The sequence below is a fragment of the Protopterus annectens genome, chromosome 7.part0, assembly GCF_019279795.1.
Source record: "Protopterus annectens isolate FY-2018-M chromosome 7.part0, PAN1.0, whole genome shotgun sequence".
NCBI classification, from domain to species: domain Eukaryota; kingdom Metazoa; phylum Chordata; order Ceratodontiformes; family Protopteridae; genus Protopterus; species Protopterus annectens.
Window position 1 is genome coordinate 750,345,789 of NC_056739.1, and position 23,318 is coordinate 750,369,106.

Consider the following 23,318-nt stretch of genomic DNA (forward strand, 5'->3'; position numbering starts at 1 on the left):
TCCACCGGCTCGAGGCTCCCCTATATCCCACAATGGTAGGAGGCAACTACTTCAGATCTCATTTGATAGCTATACCAAGCAATCCTAGTCTTCATAGAATGGAGTAGGGAAACCCACCTCAAAACAATCTGCATAAAAAGTATCGCAGACCACAGTAAGGATAAAAAAGAGGTGGAAGAACGTGTGGGAATGACAACTTCCAGAGGAAGAACACAAACTGAATTCCTGTCGGTCTGTCCAGGCTTGGGGGAAGGAGGGTGGGACGCAAGAAAGAAGGCGAGAGGAAGACAACTAACATGGAACGTTATGGTAGGTACATAACTTCTTAATGTTAAGTTGTCAATCTCGCCTTCATTCTTGCTGGATGGGACCGCGTCCCTAGCACCTTATCCCGGGTGGCCTATCGGAACAGACTCTTGAGAACAGTGGAACCAAAATTGGCACGGCTTCTGGAAACCATGTCCAATTTGTAATGAGAAATGAATGTATGAGGAGAAGCCCAGGTGGCTGCTGCACAAATGGAATCTTTTGGCAGCCTAGCCTGAAAATCTACGGATGTAGCTAATGCCCTCGTTGAATGAGCTCTAGGTCTTGAGGGTAGTTTTTGCTGTCTGATCTCATATTTGAAGGTAATTGTAGAGGTGAGCCATCTAGAGAGGGATACTTTAGTAACTGGAAGGCCCAATTTCCTTTCCGCATATGACAGAAACAATTGATTAGATTTCCTGAATTGTTTAGTCCTGTCTAAGTAATATCTAAGTTGGCGATGAACATCCAAAAAATGTAGCTTTTGTTCTGACCTGTTCGAATAGTTAGGGAAAAAAACGGGGAGATCAATAATTTGGTTTAGGTTTATATGAGAGGAAACTTTAGGCAAAAAGGATGGATTAGTACGGAGGGATACCCTGTCTTTGTGAAACACTAAGTAAGGAGGACGACTGCACAGAGCATGGAGTTCAGATACCCTTCTCGCTGAAGTTATAGCTACCAGAAAAAGTGTCTTCCAAGAAAGCAACTTCAGAGAACATGAAGCCGCCGGTTCGAAGGGGGGAAGAATTAAAGATGCCAGAACCAAGATCAAATCCCATTGAGGCGGGGGATATTTGATTGGAGGTTTGAGAAGAAATACGCCCCTTAAAAAGGCTTTACAGAGTTTGTGAGCCATGATGCTAGACTCTGAAACACCAACATGAAAATTTGATATGGCAGCCAATTGAACTCTAATGGTAGATGCAGAAGATCCTAAATGAAAGAGTTCTTCTAGAAAGTCTAGAATAGTCTGGATAGGTGCAGTAAAGGGATCTATGTTTCTTGATGTTGCCCAAAAAGAGAAGCGTTTCCATTTGCTACTAGAAATCTTCCAGGTAGAGGATTTATGAGAGGGTATCAAGATATCTCGGACCGAGCGAGATATTGAGGGAAGCCTGGCTAAGGTTGGAATCGGAGAAACCATGCTGTGAGGTTTAGAGAAGGCAGAGATTGGTGCAGCTGACCCGATTAGTGGGTTATCAGATCTGGTACTGGGTCCAGATGCCAAGGCTGCTCCAAAAGGTAACGATGAAGAAAGGGAAACCATATTTGTCGAGGCCAGTAAGGGGCAATGAGGATCATTGTCACTCTCAAGGCAATGGCTTTCTGAATTAGTTGAGATATCAGTGGAAAGGGGGGAAAGGCATATAGAAATCCCCGGGGCCAATCGTGGACTAGAGCATCTCTGGTGGGATGGCCTGGTAACGGGAACAGAGTGAAGAAGTAGTGACACTTGCTGTTTTGGGGAGTAGCAAAAAGATCGCAGCAAGGCTGGCCCCATCTTAGGAATACTTCTTCTAGAACTGATTTCTTTAGAGACCACTCGTGGGGCATGAGAATTGCTCTGCTCAATTTGTCTGCAATAACGTTGGATTTCCCGGGGATGTGCATTTCTATCAGAAAACGCTAAGAAGAGATCGCCCATTGCCAAAGTCTGAGTGCCTCTCGACATAAAGGGTATGATCTGGTTCCGCCTTGTTTGTTGATGTACCACACTACAAAATATCCTAAGCTGGGTCTCCATTAGCTTTCCTCAGGAAACCATAATCTTAGGAGACTTCAATATTGACTGGAACTCCTGCATATCTCCCAAACCCACCATTCACCTTAATCTCTTTAACTTTCATCAAACCATTAACTCCCCTACTAGAATACACAAATCAACCCACAAACAAACCATTCTAGATTGGATACTGATTAACAACAATCCCCTCTCCTATAAAACAGGAATACTCCCTGACAATATCAGCGACCATCTCCTGACCTTTATCACTAAACAAAAATACAACAATCCCAAGCAAGCTACCTATCGTACCATACACAACAAAACGGATTTTAACCTAGCATCCTTTCAAAATGAACTCAAAGAATATAACTGGTCAACTCTAAAATACCTCCCAATAGACGAAGCAGTAACCCATTTCAACAATACCTTCCTACAAATTCTACACCATCATGCCCCACCCCGCTTAATTAGACTAAGCTCCAAGGCAGCCCCATGGCTCTCCAAAACTACTAAACAAACTATGCGAGCTAGAAATAAATTATGGACTAAATGGAGGTCCACAAAAAACCCTACTGACCACCAAAACTTCAAACACCTGAGAAACACAACAAAGAAACTTATCTATCTGGACAAAAAAAACTATCACTTTAAATATCAACAAAAACAAAAACAAAACCCTAAACAATTTTGGTCAGGAATAAACAAACTTCTCCATCCAGGGAACACCAAAACACCTACCCCAGCTAGCCTAGCTCAAACCCAACCTAACATAATAGCCAACACTTTCAACGACTTCTTCTCTCAAACAGTCGCCTCTCTGGCAAACACCATGACTCCCCCCCTATCCCTCCAAATAACCCCCACCCAAAACAGCACCCCCATGCTAAAGTTTAATACTGTCTCCACAACCTATATACATAAATTACTATCTAAACTCAAACCTTGCACCCCTTCTGCCGACAAGCTACCAGCTGAATATCTTCAACTAGCTGCAACCGAACTAGCCTACCCAGTCTCCATCTTAATAAACAGAACTATAACTGAATCCAAAATCCCATCCTGTTGGAAAATCTCCCATATCATTCCCCTCCATAAAGGAGGTAACTCTAACGAACTCTCCAATTTTCGGCCTATTGCCCTTCTATCTCCACTATCCAAAATAATGGAACGCTGCATACTCCATCAACTCTTACATCATCTCTTGAATAACAACTTGCTTGTAGACTCACAACATGGTTTTAGGCCCTACCACAGTACTTCTACTGCCCTTCTCTCCTTCACTGACATAATCAACAAAAATCGCAACAACAACCTGTTCTCCTTTGCACTATTCTTAGACCTCTCGAAAGCATTCGATATGGTCAACCATTAACTTCTCCTCCACACTTTAGAATCCCTGTCACTTGACTCACTAGCACTACAGTGGTTTGACTCATACTTGACAAACAGAAAACAAGCAGTCCTCTGGGACAGCCATCTATCCTCTCAACTCCCAGTTACTATTGGCGTCCCACAAGGGTCCATCTTAGGTCCCCTACTTTTCTCTATATTCATAAATAACCTGCCCACTTCACTCCCTACATCCACTTGTATACAGTATGCTGATGATTCTACTCTCATCTGCTCTGCTCCATCCCCAGTAGAACTCCACTCCTCTACCCAACTGGTTTTCACAGCAGCAGAAAAATGGTTTCAACATATCTGTCTCCTCCTAAATCCCACAAAAACCAAACTTCTACTTTTCACCCCAACCCTTAAATCCACCCCAATCACTTTTTCCATTGTGTCCTGCAATGGCACTATCATTAAACCTGACTATTCCACAAAACTGCTAGGTGTCACCATAGACAATCAGCTAAACTTTGACTATCACATTGATTTAACTATCAAGACAGTAAATAAAAAGAAAGGTGCCCTCTGCAGACTTAAGCCCTTTCTTACTGCCACATCCCGAGTATCTCTTGCCCAAACTCACCTCATCTCTACACTACTGTATGCCTCTCCTTCCTTTATCAACATTTCTAAAGCTAACCTTCAGAAACTTAATTTAGCCTACCATAGTATTGCCAGATTTGCCACTGGCTCTCCATTCCGTACTCATCACTGTCTTAACTTAAAGAAACTCAACTGGCTAGAACTTCCAAACCTAATACTCCTACAGCAATTAGTCATCACTTTTAAAATTCTACATTACCCCTCCAACACACCCATACTAAACAACCTCATCACACCTTATAAAAATCTTACTACACTTCGCTCAGCCAACAAGCTTCTAGTAACTACTCTCAAATCTCATAATAAAGCAGGTGACTCCTTATTTGCAAACACTGTCGGATCATATTGGAATAAACTTCCCACAGAACTGACCTCCCTAGGCTCATGTCACCTTTTCAAAAAACAGATTAGAAATCATTTACAAAATCACTGGCTATGCCCATGCTCCAATCCCGACTGATAACTGTTACATTACCTGTTTTCATAGTTAACACTGTATATTAAATTGTATCTTGCTTTTTCTCAATGTTTGTTTGTTTTTTGTTTAGTGATTTTTAAACTGTAAAGTCTATAGTATGATAGTGGAGCTTTCCTCCTCAGCCCTCTGCGGAAAATAAACATGTATCTAGCCAGACTAGCCCAGTAATACTGTATATTCAATTGTACTTTGCTTTTTTGTCTTTGTTTGATTGTTTTTTGATTAGTGATTAGTGATTTTTTTTAAACTGTAAAGTTATAGTATGATAGTGGAGCTTTTCTCCTCGGGCCTCTGCTGAAAATGGACATGTATCCAGCCAGACTAGCCCGGTTAACAAATGTAAAATAAAATAAAATAATAAAATAAATTGCAATAGTCCCAGTGGGAAGAGAGTCATGAAGAGCTTGCAACACTAAAAGCACTGCTCTCATCTCTAAGACGTTTATGTGCAAGTGGCACTCAAAAGGTTGCCACGTGCCGTGGACTGTCCTGCCCTGATAATGCCCCCCCCCACCTGATCAGGGAGGCGTCTGTTGTCAACGTGGCGACTGGGGGGGGGGGGAGTGAAGGGTCTTCCTTGGAGGAGTTGAGGTGATGTGATCCACCAAGACAGTTGATTCTTGCATGATTGAGTTATCAATATGGTATGGGACATCAGGAGCTGTTGAAAGGACCACTGAGTAAACAGCATCCATTGGAGGATCCTCATGTGAAAGCGAGCTAAGGGGAGAAGGGGAATAGCTGCTGCCATGAGTCCTAACACCTTCAAAACTAGTCTGGCTTTGACTTTGTTGCATTGTAAGAGAAGGGAAACTTGGTTCCGAATGTCTGACACTCTCTGCTCTGTGAGTCTGGCTGAAAGATTGAGTGTGTCTAAGATGGCGCCTATAAAGGTAATAGACTGACAAGGCGACAAGGCAGATTTTTCGAAATTTATCGAAATGCCTAGAGCTTGGCAAGATTGGATGGTGAAGTCCCTAGATAGAAGAAGCTGATGTCTGGTGGTGGCGGTAAGGAGCCAGTCGTCTAAATATGGAAACACCTGGAATCCTTGACGTCTCAAGTGAGCCGCGACCACTGCCATGCATTTGGTAAACACGCGGGGGGCTGTAGTGAGACCAAAGGGCAGGGCCCTGAACTGGTAGTGACTGGCTCCCAGCCTGAAGCGGAGATATCTCCTGGAGCGTCTGTTCATCTTGATGTGGTAGTACGCGTCCTGAAGATCTATCGAGCACATCCAATTGTCCTGACCCAAGAAGGGAAGAATGGACTGTAGCGTGACCATCCGGAATTTTGTTTTCCTGACATACTTGTTTAAGTAGCTGAGATCCAGTATGGGTCTCCAGTCTCCTGTTTTTTTTTGGTACCAAAAAGAATTTGGAGTAGATTCCGGATCCTTGCTGGTCTGCTGGGACTGATTGGATAGCTTTTTTTGATAGCAGCTTTGAAATTTCTAATGCTGCTTGTTCCCTTAGACCGGGTGGAACGTCTGGAAGGGATCTTTTGGGTTGGGATGGGATGTGAACAAAGGGAATTTTGTAACCCTCGGATATTATCGACTGTACCCATTTGGCTTGAGTAAGGGAAAGCCAGGCTTTTGGGTACAGGGATAATCTTCCCCTGACTGCCTCCAAAGGTGGACAGCCGGGCAGCCCCTCAGGGATGCTGAAAGGGTTTGTCAGAGAACATTTCTCTGCTACCCTGGTTTTGCGGACCTCCTCTGCCTCTAGGGCGGCGTCTATTATTATTATTCCCCCCCTGCCTCTAGAGGGGAATCGGCCTTGTGTGTCAGATGAGACTCCCTGGGATTGTTTGCGGAACCACATCTTTCCTCCCCTCGGACCTTTGGGATAGGGTCTAGAAGGGGTAGAAAAAAGGACTCCTACGGCAGAGAGAGTCTTACCTTCTACCTCGCACCTGGTCAATGTATCCTTCACCTGTGGACCAAACAAGGATGATCCATCAAAGGGAGAATTGGTGAAGGACGCCTTGAAAGGGTCCGCAAAGTTACATAGCCGCATCCAGGCGTGACGTCGTAAGGCAACACCTGTGCCCGCGGCTCTACTCGCCCCATCTGCAGCATATGTTACCAGCGGCATGGAGGAGTTAATGATGGAATTCAGGGTTGCCAACTGGGAGTTCATAGTGTCTTTGAACCCCTCAGCTGTAGGATCCTTTATCAGTTCACCCATATCCTTGAGTAAATCTCTCTGGAGACGAGTGAAGTGGCATAAGTAATTCAGCGAACGCATCGAAAAGGTCGCTGATGAGAACATCCGCTTGCCGTACCTGTCCATGGTCTTAGATTCCTTATTAGGAGGATGGACAGGAACCGAAGGATCAGCTAACTGCTTCTTAGTGGCCGCAGCCACCACCATGGCATCAACAGGGACACCTTTGGATAAAAAATCTTTATCTTTAGTGGCAGAAATAAATTTAGATGGTCTCCTCGGGGTAGGTTCCACTGAATCAGGAGCCGTCCAAGCCTTCCTTGCCACCACTTCCATAAGGGGGTCAAAGGGAGGGGACACCCAGGAGGTAGAAGGGCGAGAGCCAAACGCCTCAAGATACACTGACTCATCCTCCGAAGGGTTAAGGGCTGGCCAGTTCCCCCTCTGTTTCAGGATCTCAAGGATGTCAGCAAAGGAGACATCCTCAGAGGGGGAACGAGGGGAACCTTCGGATTCCTCTAAGTCAGTGTCAGAGGTGATAGACTCAGGGGAGTCAATGTGCTTCCTCTTGCACTGCCTCTTCCTTGGGGGATCTCCTGCCGGGTCAGGAGAGGCCTTGGAAGAGGAGGAAATTCCCAATGGGGAAACTTGAGGAGTTGGCTCTCTGCAGTCTAAGACAAGGGGGTGAGTAGAAATCACCGCAGGCACTGTAGACGGGGGGGCTGAAGGAGCCGACTGTGGGGAAAAACCTGGTTCTAGCACACTCCGCATGACCTCGAAGGCACCCCCGTCAGGCAAGGCCAGAGGCCCCCGCTCCGAAGAGACAAGGACCTCCCCCAGCACCGACAGGGACGGCTCCGAAGCCGATGTCGGAGCCGAACTCACCAACGCCGAAGCCCCGAGAGGGAGAGCGGGGCCGGACAAGGGTCTGATGCCACTCGCCCCCTCGGAGCCGATGAGGGAAGTTCAGCGCCGAGATCCCTCCAAGGAGGAGATCGGAGCAGACAACGGAGCCGAAAGGGAAGGTATCGGATCTGACGCACCGACAGCCATGGCTCCGACAAGCCCTGGCTCCGAACTCAAAGGAGTCGGAGGAGGAATGTACTGGGGAACGGAAATAGCCACTGACTGGTGAGTCGGGCTATGTAACATTTGGGCCAGTGCCTCGGACTTGAGAAGTCTACTCACTACCCTTTGCAAATCATGGTCACATAACCTGGAAGACCGTGAGGAATGAGTTTTATGGCTCCGTTCGGAAAGGAGAGGGGATCCTGGTGCCGAATGCACGGAGCCGATAGAGGGGGATCTGGACCTCTTCCTAGACTGTGGCTCCGATAAAAGTATCGGAGCCGATGGAGTTTTATCAGCCTCGGCTCCAGCCGGAGCCGAGGTAACAGTATGAGGCTTGGAAACATCGGCTCCAGCCAGAGCCGATGTCGAAGCCGACTTAGTCTTTCCAGCAGTCGACTCTGGAACCAGAGCCGACTGCTTGGAAGTTTTGGAAGGCTTCCCTGACATAGACTGAGTCGGGGGGCCTTCAGGCTTTAATAAGCCCTGCAAGATTAGCTTGTTCTTGCGTTCCTGCAGGACTCTCGGGCTAAAACCATGACAAAAAGCACAAGAGTCCTGCAGGTGCACAGGTCCCAGGCAATACACACAAGAAGTGTGACCGTCTGTCAGAGACATTTTCTGACAGCACGAGTCATACTTCTTGAAGCCTGAGACCTTGTCTTTTGACATTGTAAAAAGGAGTGCCTGACACAACACAAACACACTACAGACACACCCTTCACAGAAAAAATTATTGAATTATTAAATTAAATTATTAAAGGCTAAAACAAGCCACAAACACACACACACAAGCCCTTAACAGAAAAAAAGGACAACTGATTTAGTCACTAATGGACTGGGGGAAGGGTAGGGGCCGAAGGCCTACAAGATAAGAGAAGAAAGGGAAAAAGACTCGACAAACAGGGGTCAATTGATCTAAATACTTAAATTAAACTAAAAGGTTATGTATGACAACAAAAAAGGGGGTTTTAGAAGTACCTAATAAGGTAAAAGTCTAACTCACCTGCCTGAGCCGGTAGAAAAGCACCTCGTCAGCTATAGCGGCAAACGAGATCTGAAGTAGTTACCGCATAGCATTGTGGGATATAGGGAAGCCTCGAGCCGGTGGAATTAGCTCTCGAGCTTTAGTTTTGGCCGAGTCAGAGCCGAGGATCGGCTCCGAACCCATCCAGCAAGAATTAAGGCGAGATTGACAACTTAACATAAATGGTTATGTATAGCCAATCTACTGGAAAGTCCCCAGGAATAGATGGTATTCCTGTGGAAGTTTGGAAGTTAGGAGGGAAAAAAATGATAAAGATCTGGAAGGTTTTGTTTAACAGTATTGTAAGAGGAGGAGGAGTTCCAGCATTCTGGAAGAAGGCGGTGGTAACAGTAATTCCTAAAGAAGGTAAAGATCCATCAGATCCAGCTTCATACAGGCCCATTTCATTACTAAACTATGATGTGTTTATGTCTATATGGCTAAAAGAATGCAAAAGGGATACCAAATTTGATAGATATGGATCAGTGTGATTTTGTGGAGGGGACGCAAACATCTGACAATATTAACAGAACACTGATTATCCAGAGGGAAGCAGAATGTAAGAAAGCACCACTTTTATTGATGGGTCTTGATGCAGAGAAGTACTTGACAGAGTAGACTGAGACTTCATGAGTAGGGTAATGGAAGCATTTGCATTCCCTGATACAATTATAAGGTTGATTAGAAGAATATATGAGGGATCGGAGGCGCAAATTAAAGTGGGTGGGATCCTCTGCTATAATTTCTGCTTGAGTAGAGGAACCAGGCAGGGTTGTCTGCTTTCCCCTTTGTTGTATGCATTATATTTAAAACCACTGGCAAAGAAAATAAGGGACTCAGAAATTGAAGGATATAATTGGTATGGTTGTCAGGAAAAGCTGACTCTATTTGCAGATGATATTATTCTATACATAACAAAACCAGAAAGGGACATTACAGTGTTGTGGAACATTTTAAGACAGTTTCATGTCTTCTCAGGATACAAAATTAATGAAGCTAAAACAAAGGCAGTAGTGGTAAATTATGTACACACACATGAATTGGTCTAACAATATCCATATTTATGGGAACATGATAAAATGAAGTATTTAGGAGTATGGATTAGAAATGACACTGTGGTGGCAGCTAAGGATATGTAGGAAGTGACTAAAGAGAAGATAATACAAAAATTGAGAAACTGGAAGTTTTGTTATTTGGATATGGATACTAAGATACAAGCCATTAAAATGTTTTAGTCCCTTTAGTCTTATACAGAGGTCAGGCATACTTCTATCAACCGGAGGAGAAATTGTGGACAGCAATTAAAAAAGAGTTAAAGGATTTTATCTGGGAAGGGAAGACAGCAAGGGTCAAGTGGGATAAGCTGATTCTACCAATAGAACAAGGTGGACTAGGATTACCTAATTTGTGGAGCTATTTTAGAGCAACACAGTTAAGGCTCTTATACATAGCACAGGCAGAAAACTATAATTCAAGGTGGAAAGGAATGATGATGACGCAGGGAGGAAGCTCAAGAAATAAGGAGAGATTGGGATTTTGGATGAAGACTGGATGGATGGAGAACAACCAAAATCATAAAGAGTGTTATATTCATAAAATAGCAGGGAGTATTCTAAGAACCAAACCAGTATGAGAATGGAGAAAAGAGATTTTGCTGATAGGGTTGACTGTGGTCAGGGATACAAATGATAGGCAAGAGTGGGCTGGAATTTATTGGAGAAAACTGGCAAAGAAAACAAGGTATTGGGAACATATAACTAGAAAGGGAAAGGTAACAGAATGGGAAGAGGCCAAAAATTTATTTGGACTGCAGGTTAGAGACTGCCTTCCCTATCAAGGATTGATATCAGAGTATAGGTTCATAGGTGTGTACTAGGCTAACGGCCCTGGAGCCTACATAAGCCTAGCCCAAGAAGATTCTCTGGCATCATGCCACTCAAAGTTAGTTCCCAGTGCTCCTGTCAAGAAAGGCCACTGAAGTGATCCCTGGGGTGAACTTCCTATAGGCAAAGGGAAAGAAATAGGGGTCTCCTAAATGAAAAACCAGCACTGGTAGAGTTTTTAATATAATGTAGAACATAAACCGTTGTTAAAAAAGGAATGATTAGTAAAACATATAAAATACTGCATGATAATTACAATAATCAATCAGAGGAGCTTAGAAAGGATTGGGAAGAGAGATTGGATAAGCAATTCACAAAGAGACAAAGGGGGGATATATGTATATCTCCCAAATATGCAACAAAGTCTAGAAGATTTAGGATCTTTGCCTGAAGTTAAACGCCAAAAAATGTATAGTCATACCCTTCGGGAAAAACAAGGTAACCCCAAGCTACCATATAGGTGGCAATCCACTAAGCACAGAAGAGGTTATCAGGGACCTGGGGACCCAGGTTGACAGTGGCCTTTCTTTTGACACTCACGTTGCTAAAGTGGTTAGAAAGACCTTCTACATTGCCCACCTGATCATGAAGGGATTCACATCCAGATCTAGTGAGGTCATTATTCCCCTGTACTCTTCACTTATCAGACCAATGATCGAGTACAATGCCCCATTCGGGATGTATCTCACCCGACATCTGCAGCAATTGGAGAGACCCCAAAAGTTCCTCACCAAAAGGATAAAGGGACTCCAAAATCTGTCATATGCTGCCAGATTGAAAAAACTCCAACTCTATTCAGTCGCATACCGTCTGCTCAGAGGTGACATGTGCCTGACATACAAGGCCATGTCCAACCCGGAATTAATGGACATGCTCCACCTCAAAAAATCCAAATCCACCAAAACTACTAGAGCAAGCGACTTAAACCTTAGCACGGATATAAATAGGACGTGCTGGAGGGATAGATTTATCACTCAGAGACTCCCTATGCTGTGGAATAAAATCCCGGTCCATGTGAGGCAGAGCACCTCGCTGGCTCTGTTCAAGAGAAATCTTGACCTGTGGATGGGAGATCATAGGTTTACCCCGGGAATCATCTCTGTGTCACTGCTGGACAGAGGCACAACAAACTAATGGGCACAGTATTTTTTCATATAAGGGGTGGCGTAAGCCACAAAAATTTGGGCTAGGCTTATAAATGCCTTAGGGCAGATAGCCTAGTATAAACCTATGAACCTATGAACCTATGGAAATGTTTACATAAGTATTTTTATACCCAAAGTAGATTCCAAAGAATTTTCCACAGGTGGACAGTAAATGCTGGAGGTGCGATGGGCAAGAAAGAGGTGCCTGGGAACATATTTTTTTGAGGTGTTATGAGCTGGCCCTGTGGGCTGCTCTGTCAGAGATGCTGGGTGGACGAATTGGACTGACTGGGGAGATGATTTTTTTGAGTTATGCTACAGAATCAGAATTGTCTAGACATACTAAAGCCTTGATGAGTCTAATTATGGTGGCTGCCAAAAAAGCAATTTCTAGAAACTGGAAATCAAAGTCTAGACCAACTTTACTAAAAAGAGTGAATACAGTAACTGAGATAAAATAACTGGAATGGGGATCTTTACAAAAGGGAAGGAGCAAACTACACAGAAAAATGGGAATTGTGAGAAAAGTATATGCACAGCAGAAATGAGGTTTAAGTGGCAGGATTTGAATAAGCTATATAATGCTTAACTGCCAGTGACTAGAATGTTTATAAGTGATTAGTAACGTTTACAACTACAGTTGTTTCAATTGTGTCTGTGATGTAAACTGTTTACAACTAAAGTGATTTTATTTTGTATGTTTTTCATTTATATAAATGTAAGATTGCCTTTGTCACATGTGGAAATTTAATAAAGATGTTGGAAAACAAAAGAACCAATCCTTCATTTCTTCCTAAGGCGGTGTCAGGATCTAACATTAATCAATCTATTAATCTCCCAGCATTCTTTCCAAATTTTTCAAACAAAGGTGAATGAATACTTATTGCACTTATTAGATGTTCATACACAACTATGCGTCTATCTACACAGATCAGAGAAACTTAGGAAATTAGATCAATTATTTGTATCCTTTTCAGAAACCAGACTGGGTAAACCAGTTTCAAAAGTAACCTTTTCAAAATGGGTGACAGACTGCATTTCCTTTGTCTATAAAAAGTCTGGTCTGAGCTTGCAAAAGTCTGTAAGTCATTCAACCATGGTCATGACAATTTCATCAGCTTTCTTATCCAGGTCTTCCATGGACGATATTTGTGCAGCTGCAACTTGGGCTAATCCTCATACTTTTATTACTCATTACAAGTTAGAGCTGGTCTCTAGGGGAAGAGCAGCTTTCAGCTCAACAGCACCCAGGAATATTCTTTCTTAGAATCCACTTGGGATCCAGGTAGCTGGGGACTCTGTCCCATATGTTAAGGAATGAATGAAAATCAACAACATCAGATAAAGACGTTATGTACTCACCATAATGTTCCATCTGTGTTGTCCATTTTCATTATTCCTCAACTCCTCCCCTCCAGCCCCCAACCCTGTTTCTTTTGATGATGTCTGGAAAAGTGGGAGAGTATTATAGGAACCAAAGTTCCTGCTATTTGAGCTCCAGACAGTGACTTTCCATCTTAAAGGTAGTATTTCGTTATGTCATACAATAAGAAGCTGCAAACAATATCTTCAGAATGAGGGGGACTACTGCATTGTGGGTAAGGGAGGAGCATGAAAGCTTGTAGTATCCATGAGCTGTGAAACAGCAGCTGAGCCAGATCTGAGGACTGGATCCAAACCCATATGTTGAGAAAGAATGAAAATGGACAACACAGATTGAATGTTATGGTGTGTACATAACTTAATCTGCACAGTACCCACTGCTTTCCCTGGAACCAAGTCAACCTAGTCTCAACTAGTCTAATACTTCAGTCAGATAATATGATTTTTCTTGATGTATTTATCTTCAAAAAGATGGAAAGCTTTCTGCCAGAAGGGATCACAGAATCTATTAAAATAAATGCATTCCTTATATACTGTTTTTTGAGCAGTGTGCATTTTACAGTTCTGTGAGATCATCATTGAAGTAGAGGTGGATTGCTGGAGTATACTGGTCTGCATCCATTCTTAACTCATAGAATTCTTCAGCTTCTTCTGAGATACCATTTTCTTCCAATGTCTGACTCATATCCAGGTTGGTGCCCATGTACTTCCAGGTGTAACTGGCAGCATGAGCATTGTATTTAAGGTACCTCTGCAGTATTTCTGTCATGTTCTCCTCGGCACACACCTGAAAAAAAAGAAACAGGAACAGATAAATCTCAAAACATTAGTTTGTTAATTAAATCATTTAGTATCTTTTTTACTTCTGGAAAAGGCATTAGCAAAATACAGCTACAGCCTGAAATTCTCATTTATTTTATTTATTCAGAAGTGGACAAAGCAGGGTCACTGTAGTGGTGCAGTGTTTAGCGTTGCCACCTCACAGCAAGAGGATCTGTGGTTCGATTCTCAGCTGGGGTGCCTTCTGTGCAATGTTTGCATGTCCTCCCTGCAGTTACGTGGGTTTCCTCCGGGTGCTCCGGTTTTCTCCCACATCCCAAAGACATGCTGTAGGTAGACTGGACACTCTAAATTGGCCCTAGGTGTGTGTGTGTGTGTGTGTGTGTGTGTGTGTGTGTGTGTGTGTGTGTGTGTGTGTGTGTCTTCTGTGGAAGGTTGGGCAACAGGCTGACAACTCAACACTGTAAAACTCCACTGCCAATCTTTCTGAGGACCATTGTTCCACTGTGGCGACCCCTTACTGGGAAAAGCCAAAAGAAGAAGAAGTAGTTGACAAAGCATCTCACTGTATACGGTGTTCCTTATACACCTTATTTTCTTATATTAGACTGAATAAAACTGTTCATCAGATTTATATAATCTTTTTTTTTTTTGGACAAACATCCCCCATGACCATCTAGTCATGTTCTCAGTTAGCAGTTTCATTCCACTCTGCTCTTGGCACTTGAAGATATGAGGAAGGACAGGCATGAGCTACGGATAGTAGCCATTATCCTGTGTGATGACAGGAGTTTTCCTTATGTTCCTTATAGGTCTCCTTTGTATTGCCAGGCATGGTGTAATGCCTTTCTAAGGTATACCTGTTATCCCCACCTAGATTGTATACACTATTTGCCATAGTCGTGGCTTAGTCTCCATGTACTGTATAGTGCAGTACTGGGCTTTTCTCCAAGTCTTTCACAAGTAACAGAACTTTAACCTCTGGGATGCACGGGACAACCTCAGCTGCTTAATCGCACCTTTCTCAAGCCAGCCCTTCCACAGTCTAGGCCACTAACATAATCCAGTTCCTAGGAGAAGAAGTGATGGCTTCATTCCTCAGTGCCACACAGATTGCCTACTGCTCACATACTGGATGATTCATTTAATATATTTCATGTTTATGGAATACAAAAAAAATGTATCCAACTTCTGAATAAATACAGCAGAGACTAAATCAAACATGCATATCACACACAGACGAAAAATACGTGTTGACAAAAACTCCAAGAATGCCGCCAGCATTACAGTCATGTAAAGAAACATCATCACTTCAAAAAAATGACAAAACTACAGATTTCAATAACAGCTACTGGAGGATGGAAAAGAGCAGCTCTGGCCATCCAGCCTCTTTCTTGGATCTGCAAAATGATCATCAGTCACCACTGCATAGCACCTCCTTGTGAATAATGGGGAAAGTTCAGCAGGGTGTCCTAAGCAACAAGAAAGTGAAGGACTACTCATGGGGGTCTTGTTGCATTTAGTACATGAATACATTCCTGAAATTTCCAACCAGAGCCCTTTTTTCTGTAAGGAATTGCAGTGTTATAAATGTTGTCCAGGATACTGGAAGTTAGCAGGAGGAGATTAAAATAAATACTGTTGTAGTGTCATGGAAGAAGGGAAAATTAGCTATTCCTAATCAAGTTCATTTTACATCAGAATGAGGGCCAGATCTTTCTGCTAATGCACATAAGCTAAGCATATCAAGCAAATTGTATTCTTCCAGTTTTTTGCTCCTTTGATTTGTTAATTATTTTTAAAACATCACTATTAAATTATCACATTTTAAGTTGCAACACAAGTTCACATTAACAGAAAAGAACAATAATAATGGAAACTTAATACAATTTTTGTACAGTAGACATATGTTTTGAATGTTTTTAGTGTTTAGATATATGGTATAAGGCTCATATAAAGAGTCTTCGTCAAAAGCTTCTTGTCTCAAATCATGTGACCATAGTACAACTCCAAATTTATTTTAAACAGTTGCAGACTTTCGGACTGCTTAATAATTACTGGAATCTTGTTCGATGCCCTTAATACCCTCATCTGGAAGTAATTCAGTTATATTTTATTACAGCTGTCTAGTCTCGACAACAAGTTATTTCTCTTTTTATATTCACACTTGATAGCCCCTCGGTACAGACAGTGTTCCCCATGGTTTATTTATCACTGTAAAGACAAGAACATAATCCCACTAACACACATCTACAACCTGTGTATTACACTTAACATTATGTCCATATCTGGAAAAATGCCACTGTAAAACCTCTCCCTAAGAAAAACAGTCCCTCCAAACCATCACACTTTCAGCCCATTTTTATTCTCCTTGCCTAGGAAAGATTCTGGAAAAGTTACTTTATTTGTACACTCAATTCATCAATCAATACCACCTTCTCTCAAAAGCAGCATGATTTTTGGTCTGGTCACAGTGCATCCACAGTTATCTGGACACTCAGTGACAACATTCTTCTTAGAAGGGACAAAGGCCTAATTAGTGGAGTCATTTTACTGACCTCACCACAGCCTTTGATCTTGTTGATCACTCAGTTCTCCTAGACCATGTCACTGAAATAGGCATTAGCGATAACACACTGACCTGGTTAAAAAACTACCTCTCTGACCGCCATTTTCAAGTGAATTTTACCTCATCAATCTCTACATCAGTCCATCTGCAGAAAAATGCCCCAAAGGGTCTATTCTGGCATATCTGCGCTTTTCTATCTACGTTAACAAACTTCATTTTGACTTATGCCATCTTCCTCTCCTGCTTTCTACTGATCACATTGTCCTATTCTACTCTGTCTCCTCCCTTGAACTCAAACTTCAGGCTGATTTTCATGCCCTTATTCAATGGGTCAGTGGTAAACAATTACAAATATACACTGCTGTAATACAAAAACAATTGCTTTTGACACCAGCAAAGTTCATTTCTATCTCCAGAACAATAAAACGCACACACTGTACTACAAACAAGACATAAAACAAATCCAGACCACTAGGACGAACTAAAAATATATTTGTCTATTTGTTATATATATATATATATATATATATATATATATATAGTTTCACTTTATAATCTCGAAATGCTGAAATACCGAATTTCAGCATTCCGAGACCATGAAGCTGAAAATTCAGAATGCCGAAAGTGCATAAGAGTGAATTTGAATATCTTGAATCCGCGCTTATGCATTTCTGGTACGTTGTGTGTAGTGTTATGGTGCCTGAAATTGCAGGTGAGTGAGTGTTTGTGTGTGTTTTGTATGTTGTATGTGTGGGTAAGGGTAGAGAGGTGTAAGTATGAGTGTGAGTGTTGGATTTGTTGGTGTTTGTGTATGCGTGATGTGTATTTGTGTATGAGCGAGGGGAGAATGCCGTGGAGTGAGGTTTTTTTTTTTTTTTTTTGTTATGTGCAATCTCGGAGTTGGTATATATAAGTAGGGGGTGTGGGGGGCTAGTTTAGGGGGGTGTGGGAGGGTAATGTAGGGTTGTGTGGTTTATGTGCCTTGGGTGGACTGGTGTGTGTGTGTTATGTAATGTATGGTGTATGTATGTTCGTGATTGTGTGATTCGTGATTGTGGGTTTCGATATTGTGAATGGTTCTGTTTCATGGTCTCGGAATGCTGAAATTCAGTATTTCAGCATTTCGAGATTATGAAGTGAAACCATATATAGATATAGATATATATATATATATAGCTGTATAGATAGATATATAAATATATATAAAAAAGTAAAGCAAATAAATGCAGCTTAAGGCTCAAAGCATATAATAAAATCCTCCTTAAGGCATAAAAATAATCTTTATTAAAAACAGTTTAAAAGGGAGATAAGCGCATTCGGACTACCAATTAGTCCTTCATCAGATCTAATTCTCAAGAAGAAATCTCATAGCTTTAAACAAACAATCTTCCAATCAGGAGGCTTCTTCCATAACACACCTCCTTTGCATCCAAACACATCTTCTTTCTAAGCTTAAGGGCTGGTTTAACAGACAGATTGCTGTTCAGACCATGTTTCCTGTATGCTTGTAATGTAGCAATCCATCTAATTTCAGCCATCTCATTTATCAGCATAATATCACCTCCTCGTGTGTCTGTTTCCAAAACTTGTAAAGTCATAAACAAAAAGGAATGTCCAGGTTGTTCTAAAATATGTTTATATAAAGAACTTTTCATATCTTGCAATCTTATATCACTGACGTGTTTCCTTATTCTTTCACGAAATTGCCTGTCAGTCTTCCCCATGTAATAGCTAGTGCAACAGTTGCAAGTAACAACATATATCAGATATTTAGTGCTGCAGCTCGCATATCCAGTATATAAGGAGTAACTAGAACAAACAGGAGAACAAATAACTGGATAAACTGAAGATTGCGTGGACTCAAAATCATTGTCTGGATCATGAAATAAAACTTGTAGGTTTAATTTTCGAGCATATAATCTGAAATCTAGCAACAAGTCAGGGAGCTTACCTCTTTGTGAAGGCACAAAGGTAAAACCTTTATTAAGAACCTTCAAATGATCATTGGAGAGCTCTTTGCTACACAAGTTAAAAACTGCTGAAACACCAGGATTATGCAATGCTGTATAAAAGCTGTGAATGTGTCTTGGTGGTAGGTTGTGAAAAATCCTTCCCAGTGCAGTGTTAAAAAAGAAAACACTTTTCAATCCTCCACTACATAACACCATTTCTGCATTTCTTAGAGTTTGTGAGTATGATTTAGACAGTTACTTCATACTTAATGTAATGACAAGTGGTTTAACTTGAATCTAAATGAAGACTGCATTACTTGATTTAGTTAATGATAATGAGTTAAGAATTATGAAGGCAGACAAAGGCAGAGGAAATGTTCTCATGCAACAGCACACTTACACTACTAAAATTGAACAATTCCTCACTGATGACGACTTTTACGAACTTCCATGTATGGAAACAGTTAATCAAAGTTTGAACATATTGCCAGAGTTCTTAGATCTTTGCAAGCTAACCACTTCATTACACCAGAAGAATTTCAGTTTATGTTTACACCTAACCCCAGTTTAGCTAAGCTTTTTGTAATCCGTAAGATTCATAAAAGTTCCACTGATCCAGCGTTTAGGCTGATAGTTTCAAATAAAAGAACTAAAACAGAAAGAATTGCACAATACATAGACTATGTACTAAACCCTATAGCTCAGGCCACTCTGTTTTACACAAGAGATTCTTGGGATTTTTTAAATAAGATATTCACAGCTAACACTGACTTCACAAATTATCTACTAGTTACATTAGACGTGGTAGCCTTATATACTAGCACTCCACATGATGAAGGACTTAGTTACATTAAGCATTTTTTACAAAAATTTGCCATATTTCCAAAACCAAAATAAATATCCTGCACAAACCTATGTCCTTAGTTTTAGAAAATAACTTTTTTTACTTCAGTAAAACCATTTACTGGCAAGTACAGGGGGTAGCAATGGGTACTAAGATGGCACCAGCATTTGCAAACATTGTATTACGTGAATGGGAATTAAACACACTAATTCATTTACCAGATTTTAGTCTTACCCAACTGTACTGCTGTTTTACTGATGATATTTTTTTGTATGGAAAGGGTCTGAGTAACAGTTAATTTCTTTTGTAGGTTCTCTTTCAGTTAGCATAGGGTTTTTGCAGTTTGTTACTGCAGGAAAGGGACTATCAGTGTCATTCTTGGATACCACCCTCTTGATCGACAAAATTACAGGTGAACTGTCTTCTAACATTATTAGAAAAGAAACGTACAGAAATAATTATTTAGATTTCAATAGTCAACACCCGTTTTTTTATGAAGAGAAATGTTGTTAAAGGACAATTTGTAAGATTGTCAAGGCTAATAAGTAACAACGACACCTTTGAAAATGAATGTGATTTTTTTTACTAATTTGTTTCTTCAAAAACACTATCCTTCTCAACTGATTCTAGCTATTAGAAATGAGATTAGAGCATCCAGATGCACAAAGTTTAAACCTATTCTCAAATTTGGTTTTAATCCTTCACCCAAACCAACTACAGACAATAACCGTTCATTAAGCTTCTCTCTCCCTATAATTAGAGATATGAGATGCATTAAGGAAATAGTTATTAATAACTGGAAGATCATACAAAGTGACAATGATTTAAAAGATCTTGTTGGGTCTACACCTAAATTCATTAAAAAAAAAAAAACTAAGACCTTAAAATCTTTTTTTGAAAATAATGATTAACCCTTTCACTTATCAGAAACTGGAAATTTAAGCATAACTAATAACATGTCAGCTTGTGGTAAATGTGTATGCTGTGATTTTATTTTTAAGGGTGATTTTTACCATTTTGCATATTGTAATATTACTGTTCATTTTAAAAAAGGCTTTAATTGCAACAGTTCTCTAGTAGTGTATGCAGCTATCTGCTCATCATGTAGTTGTTTTTATGTGGGCAAAACTGCACGCAAACTAAGTGACAGAATTAAGGAACACTCTGCAGCAGTTAGATCCAGAGATATGACTGATGTTCTGGGTAAACATAGCACCACTTACCCACATTTTCTAAGTTTCTCTTTCTGGTATTGGATCAAGTTGCAGATTTCTTTGGAGACTTTGATAATTTGTTGCAAGTTTTAGAATTATAGTGGCAGTTAAACCTGAATGCTGAATGTTATCCTGGATTCAACGACTCCTTAAATTTAAAGTGTGCCAAGTTACAATAAAGTTAGTTCACACCCACCTTTTACTGTACAGAATTATTCACGCCCACTTTTTACAGCACTGCCTCCTACACACCCATTTTTTCTACTATTTGTTCAGTCTTGTAAATTAGTTATATTTTTCAAGATGTTTCAATGGATGCAAAACTTGTTATTATGTGTTACTGTCTTTTATACACCAGTTTATGCATTTATAGTTCATTCTGATGAAGTTCCAACACAATAAAGGAACAAAACCTTAAAACTCACCAACAGGGTTGTTTTTATTTTATTTCTTTTTCATTTATATGCCTTTAAGAAGTTTTTACTGTGTATACTACTAGTTTCTTCTTATTACAGTCAATTCAGTTAGCATATAGCGGACGTAACTGGGTGCTACCTACACATAGATCAGCTAACCAGAGTTAGTGTGCCAGCCTTATTTTGTTTTTATCATTTTTCCTGTCCCATAGTACACGCAGCGTATGTGTAACATACCCTTAACTGAGTAATACCCCTACTCTCACATGAACAACCAATGTAATTACATGATTACTATGTTCTTACTTATATATAGAACAATCTTGTTGTTTTAGGGTTTGTATTCGCAGTAAGACCCAGCCAAGGCTATTTCTCGCTGATTTTAGCGGGAAACTTACAATGACTTGCTTAGCGTTCCAACGCGAGGCTACTCAGTGCATTTGCAACCCCTTACAAAGACCTTGGAGGACCTAGATTGACTAGGACCAGTCCTTTTATTGTTACTTTTGCGTAGTGTTCTAGGTCTCTCAAGTATAAGCTGAGCTTGGGTCCTACCAGTTATTGGGCCCCCCTACACTTAGCGCTCCTCCTTATCTTACAATACAGATCCACAGGCTTATCCCATGCTATCCCTTTGCTTCTAGATAGAATTTATCTGCTGTATATTAGGGTATAACTGTTTGTTTTTTAACCAAAGTACTGCAAGGTTCCTACTGCTGAAATGTATATGTTCAACTGCTGTAATTCCAAACTAAGTATCTATGCATTGTGATTTTGCCTGAATGGTATTTACCTTCCTGGCTTTTACTGTTTGTAAGTGCTATTCATTGGAATAGTTGATCTGAATTATATTTTATGTACTTGACTATATCTTTATTTGTAAAATACTGCATATTCATGTATCCCTAACACTTTGTATTCTCTCCCTCATTTTTCTCCTGTACCAGCTTATTCTCTTGCTCCACCCATTATCTACTTGCTCGACTGTGAAAACTTCTCCACTCTACGAGGGTACTAAATCACCTAAATAACTGAAAAGACTCTGGACCCTTACACTCTTCTCCTTACCCACCTCCTAAAGATTCTAAGAAAGTATGTCTACACAATTTGATTGTATTTTTGACCTGTTGTAGCCGGTGTATTTCTGTTTGCTCCCAGCTAAGTCTGCCAGCAGCACCCCCCCCCCCTCTAGGTACCCTTAGACCTTTTTCATCCTACAGCTCTGATATTTTGCCCCCCTTTTTTTCTCCTACTCCCACTATCTTACTTCCATCCCTTACTCCTAACGCTGTTCTTGAAACTTACTTGTGTTCCCCTCAGGAAGGCCTCTATTTTATTTCTGTTCTTCCTCTACCCCTTTAATAGTAATTACTTCTACTGTGAAGCCTGTTTCTCCTAGCTCCTTCCCTGCTATACAAATTACCTCAGATTTCACTCCTGTCTCACTCCTTACTCTTACTTTCCACTATAATCACTCCTTTCTCACTAAGTAGTGTCTCTGCTCCTCAGCTGGGCTGATTGCCTACGCTCCCACTCCTCTGTCTGTTTCTGCCCCGCTTCGCTCCCCTCCCTACCCCCTTATCCCACCCACCCCACGCACCCCTACACTTATAGCTCACAGTCCACACCCCCTTCATAACACACCTATCACTTACCACTACCTCATTGGCTATACTACCCTCTTAATTGATTCTATCCAGACTCCTCCCCACTCAACTCATCACCCTTCCCTCCTTTTCTCTAAACCATCCTATAACACGTACCCTCTGACATCTTCATCCCATAAAATATACCTACCCCACCTGTTACCATTACAATTCTCTTCCAAACTCCTCTCATCATGTCTCAAACTACCATCACTTCTACTTACAAAATTTTTATAACAAACAACATCTTAACCAAACTAATAGCCCTAATACTACTCTCTCTAATACTCACACTTCCTTACCTCCTAACCTCCTATGAAATAAAATTTAAGTACCACTTCCAAAGCTCTTCAAGGCAAACTGCCACTGAACTCATAACCCTAAACTGTAGCCACTCTAACATTACATCAACCTCCTGCTACCTACTAGCAAAATATCACAGACTATCCCACAGCAACAGTAAAAATCTCTTGTCAAGGAAAGAAAAATATAAACCTTACCTAACTATTCAATCACACTTACTACATAAGCCCTCTATCCTGACACATGGTGACATACACCCAAACCCTGGGCCTTCAAAGATCCCTACCCTAGACACCCCATCATTCCCTAATCTATCATCTCCTCTACCAATCTCTAAAACTAATACTTTACTCATAGGGCACCTCAATATTCGTAGTGTCAACAACAAAATCACTCAACTTCACTCTCT

The 23,318-nt window shown here is 41.1% G+C and overlaps 1 protein-coding gene across 1 annotated transcript in view; it reads right to left on the reverse strand.

The window, feature by feature from the left end:
- Positions 1 to 13,624: 13,624 nt before the first annotated feature.
- The window catches only part of LOC122806671 (cytochrome b5 domain-containing protein 1), a 474,473-nt gene continuing 464,779 nt past the window's right edge, over positions 13,625 to 23,318 (reverse strand). Inside the window, exon 4 of the mRNA XM_044077282.1 lies at positions 13,625 to 13,972. Coding sequence (XP_043933217.1) covers positions 13,742 to 13,972 — 231 coding nt within the window. The 3' untranslated portion in view covers positions 13,625 to 13,741. The remainder of the gene's footprint in view (positions 13,973 to 23,318) is intronic.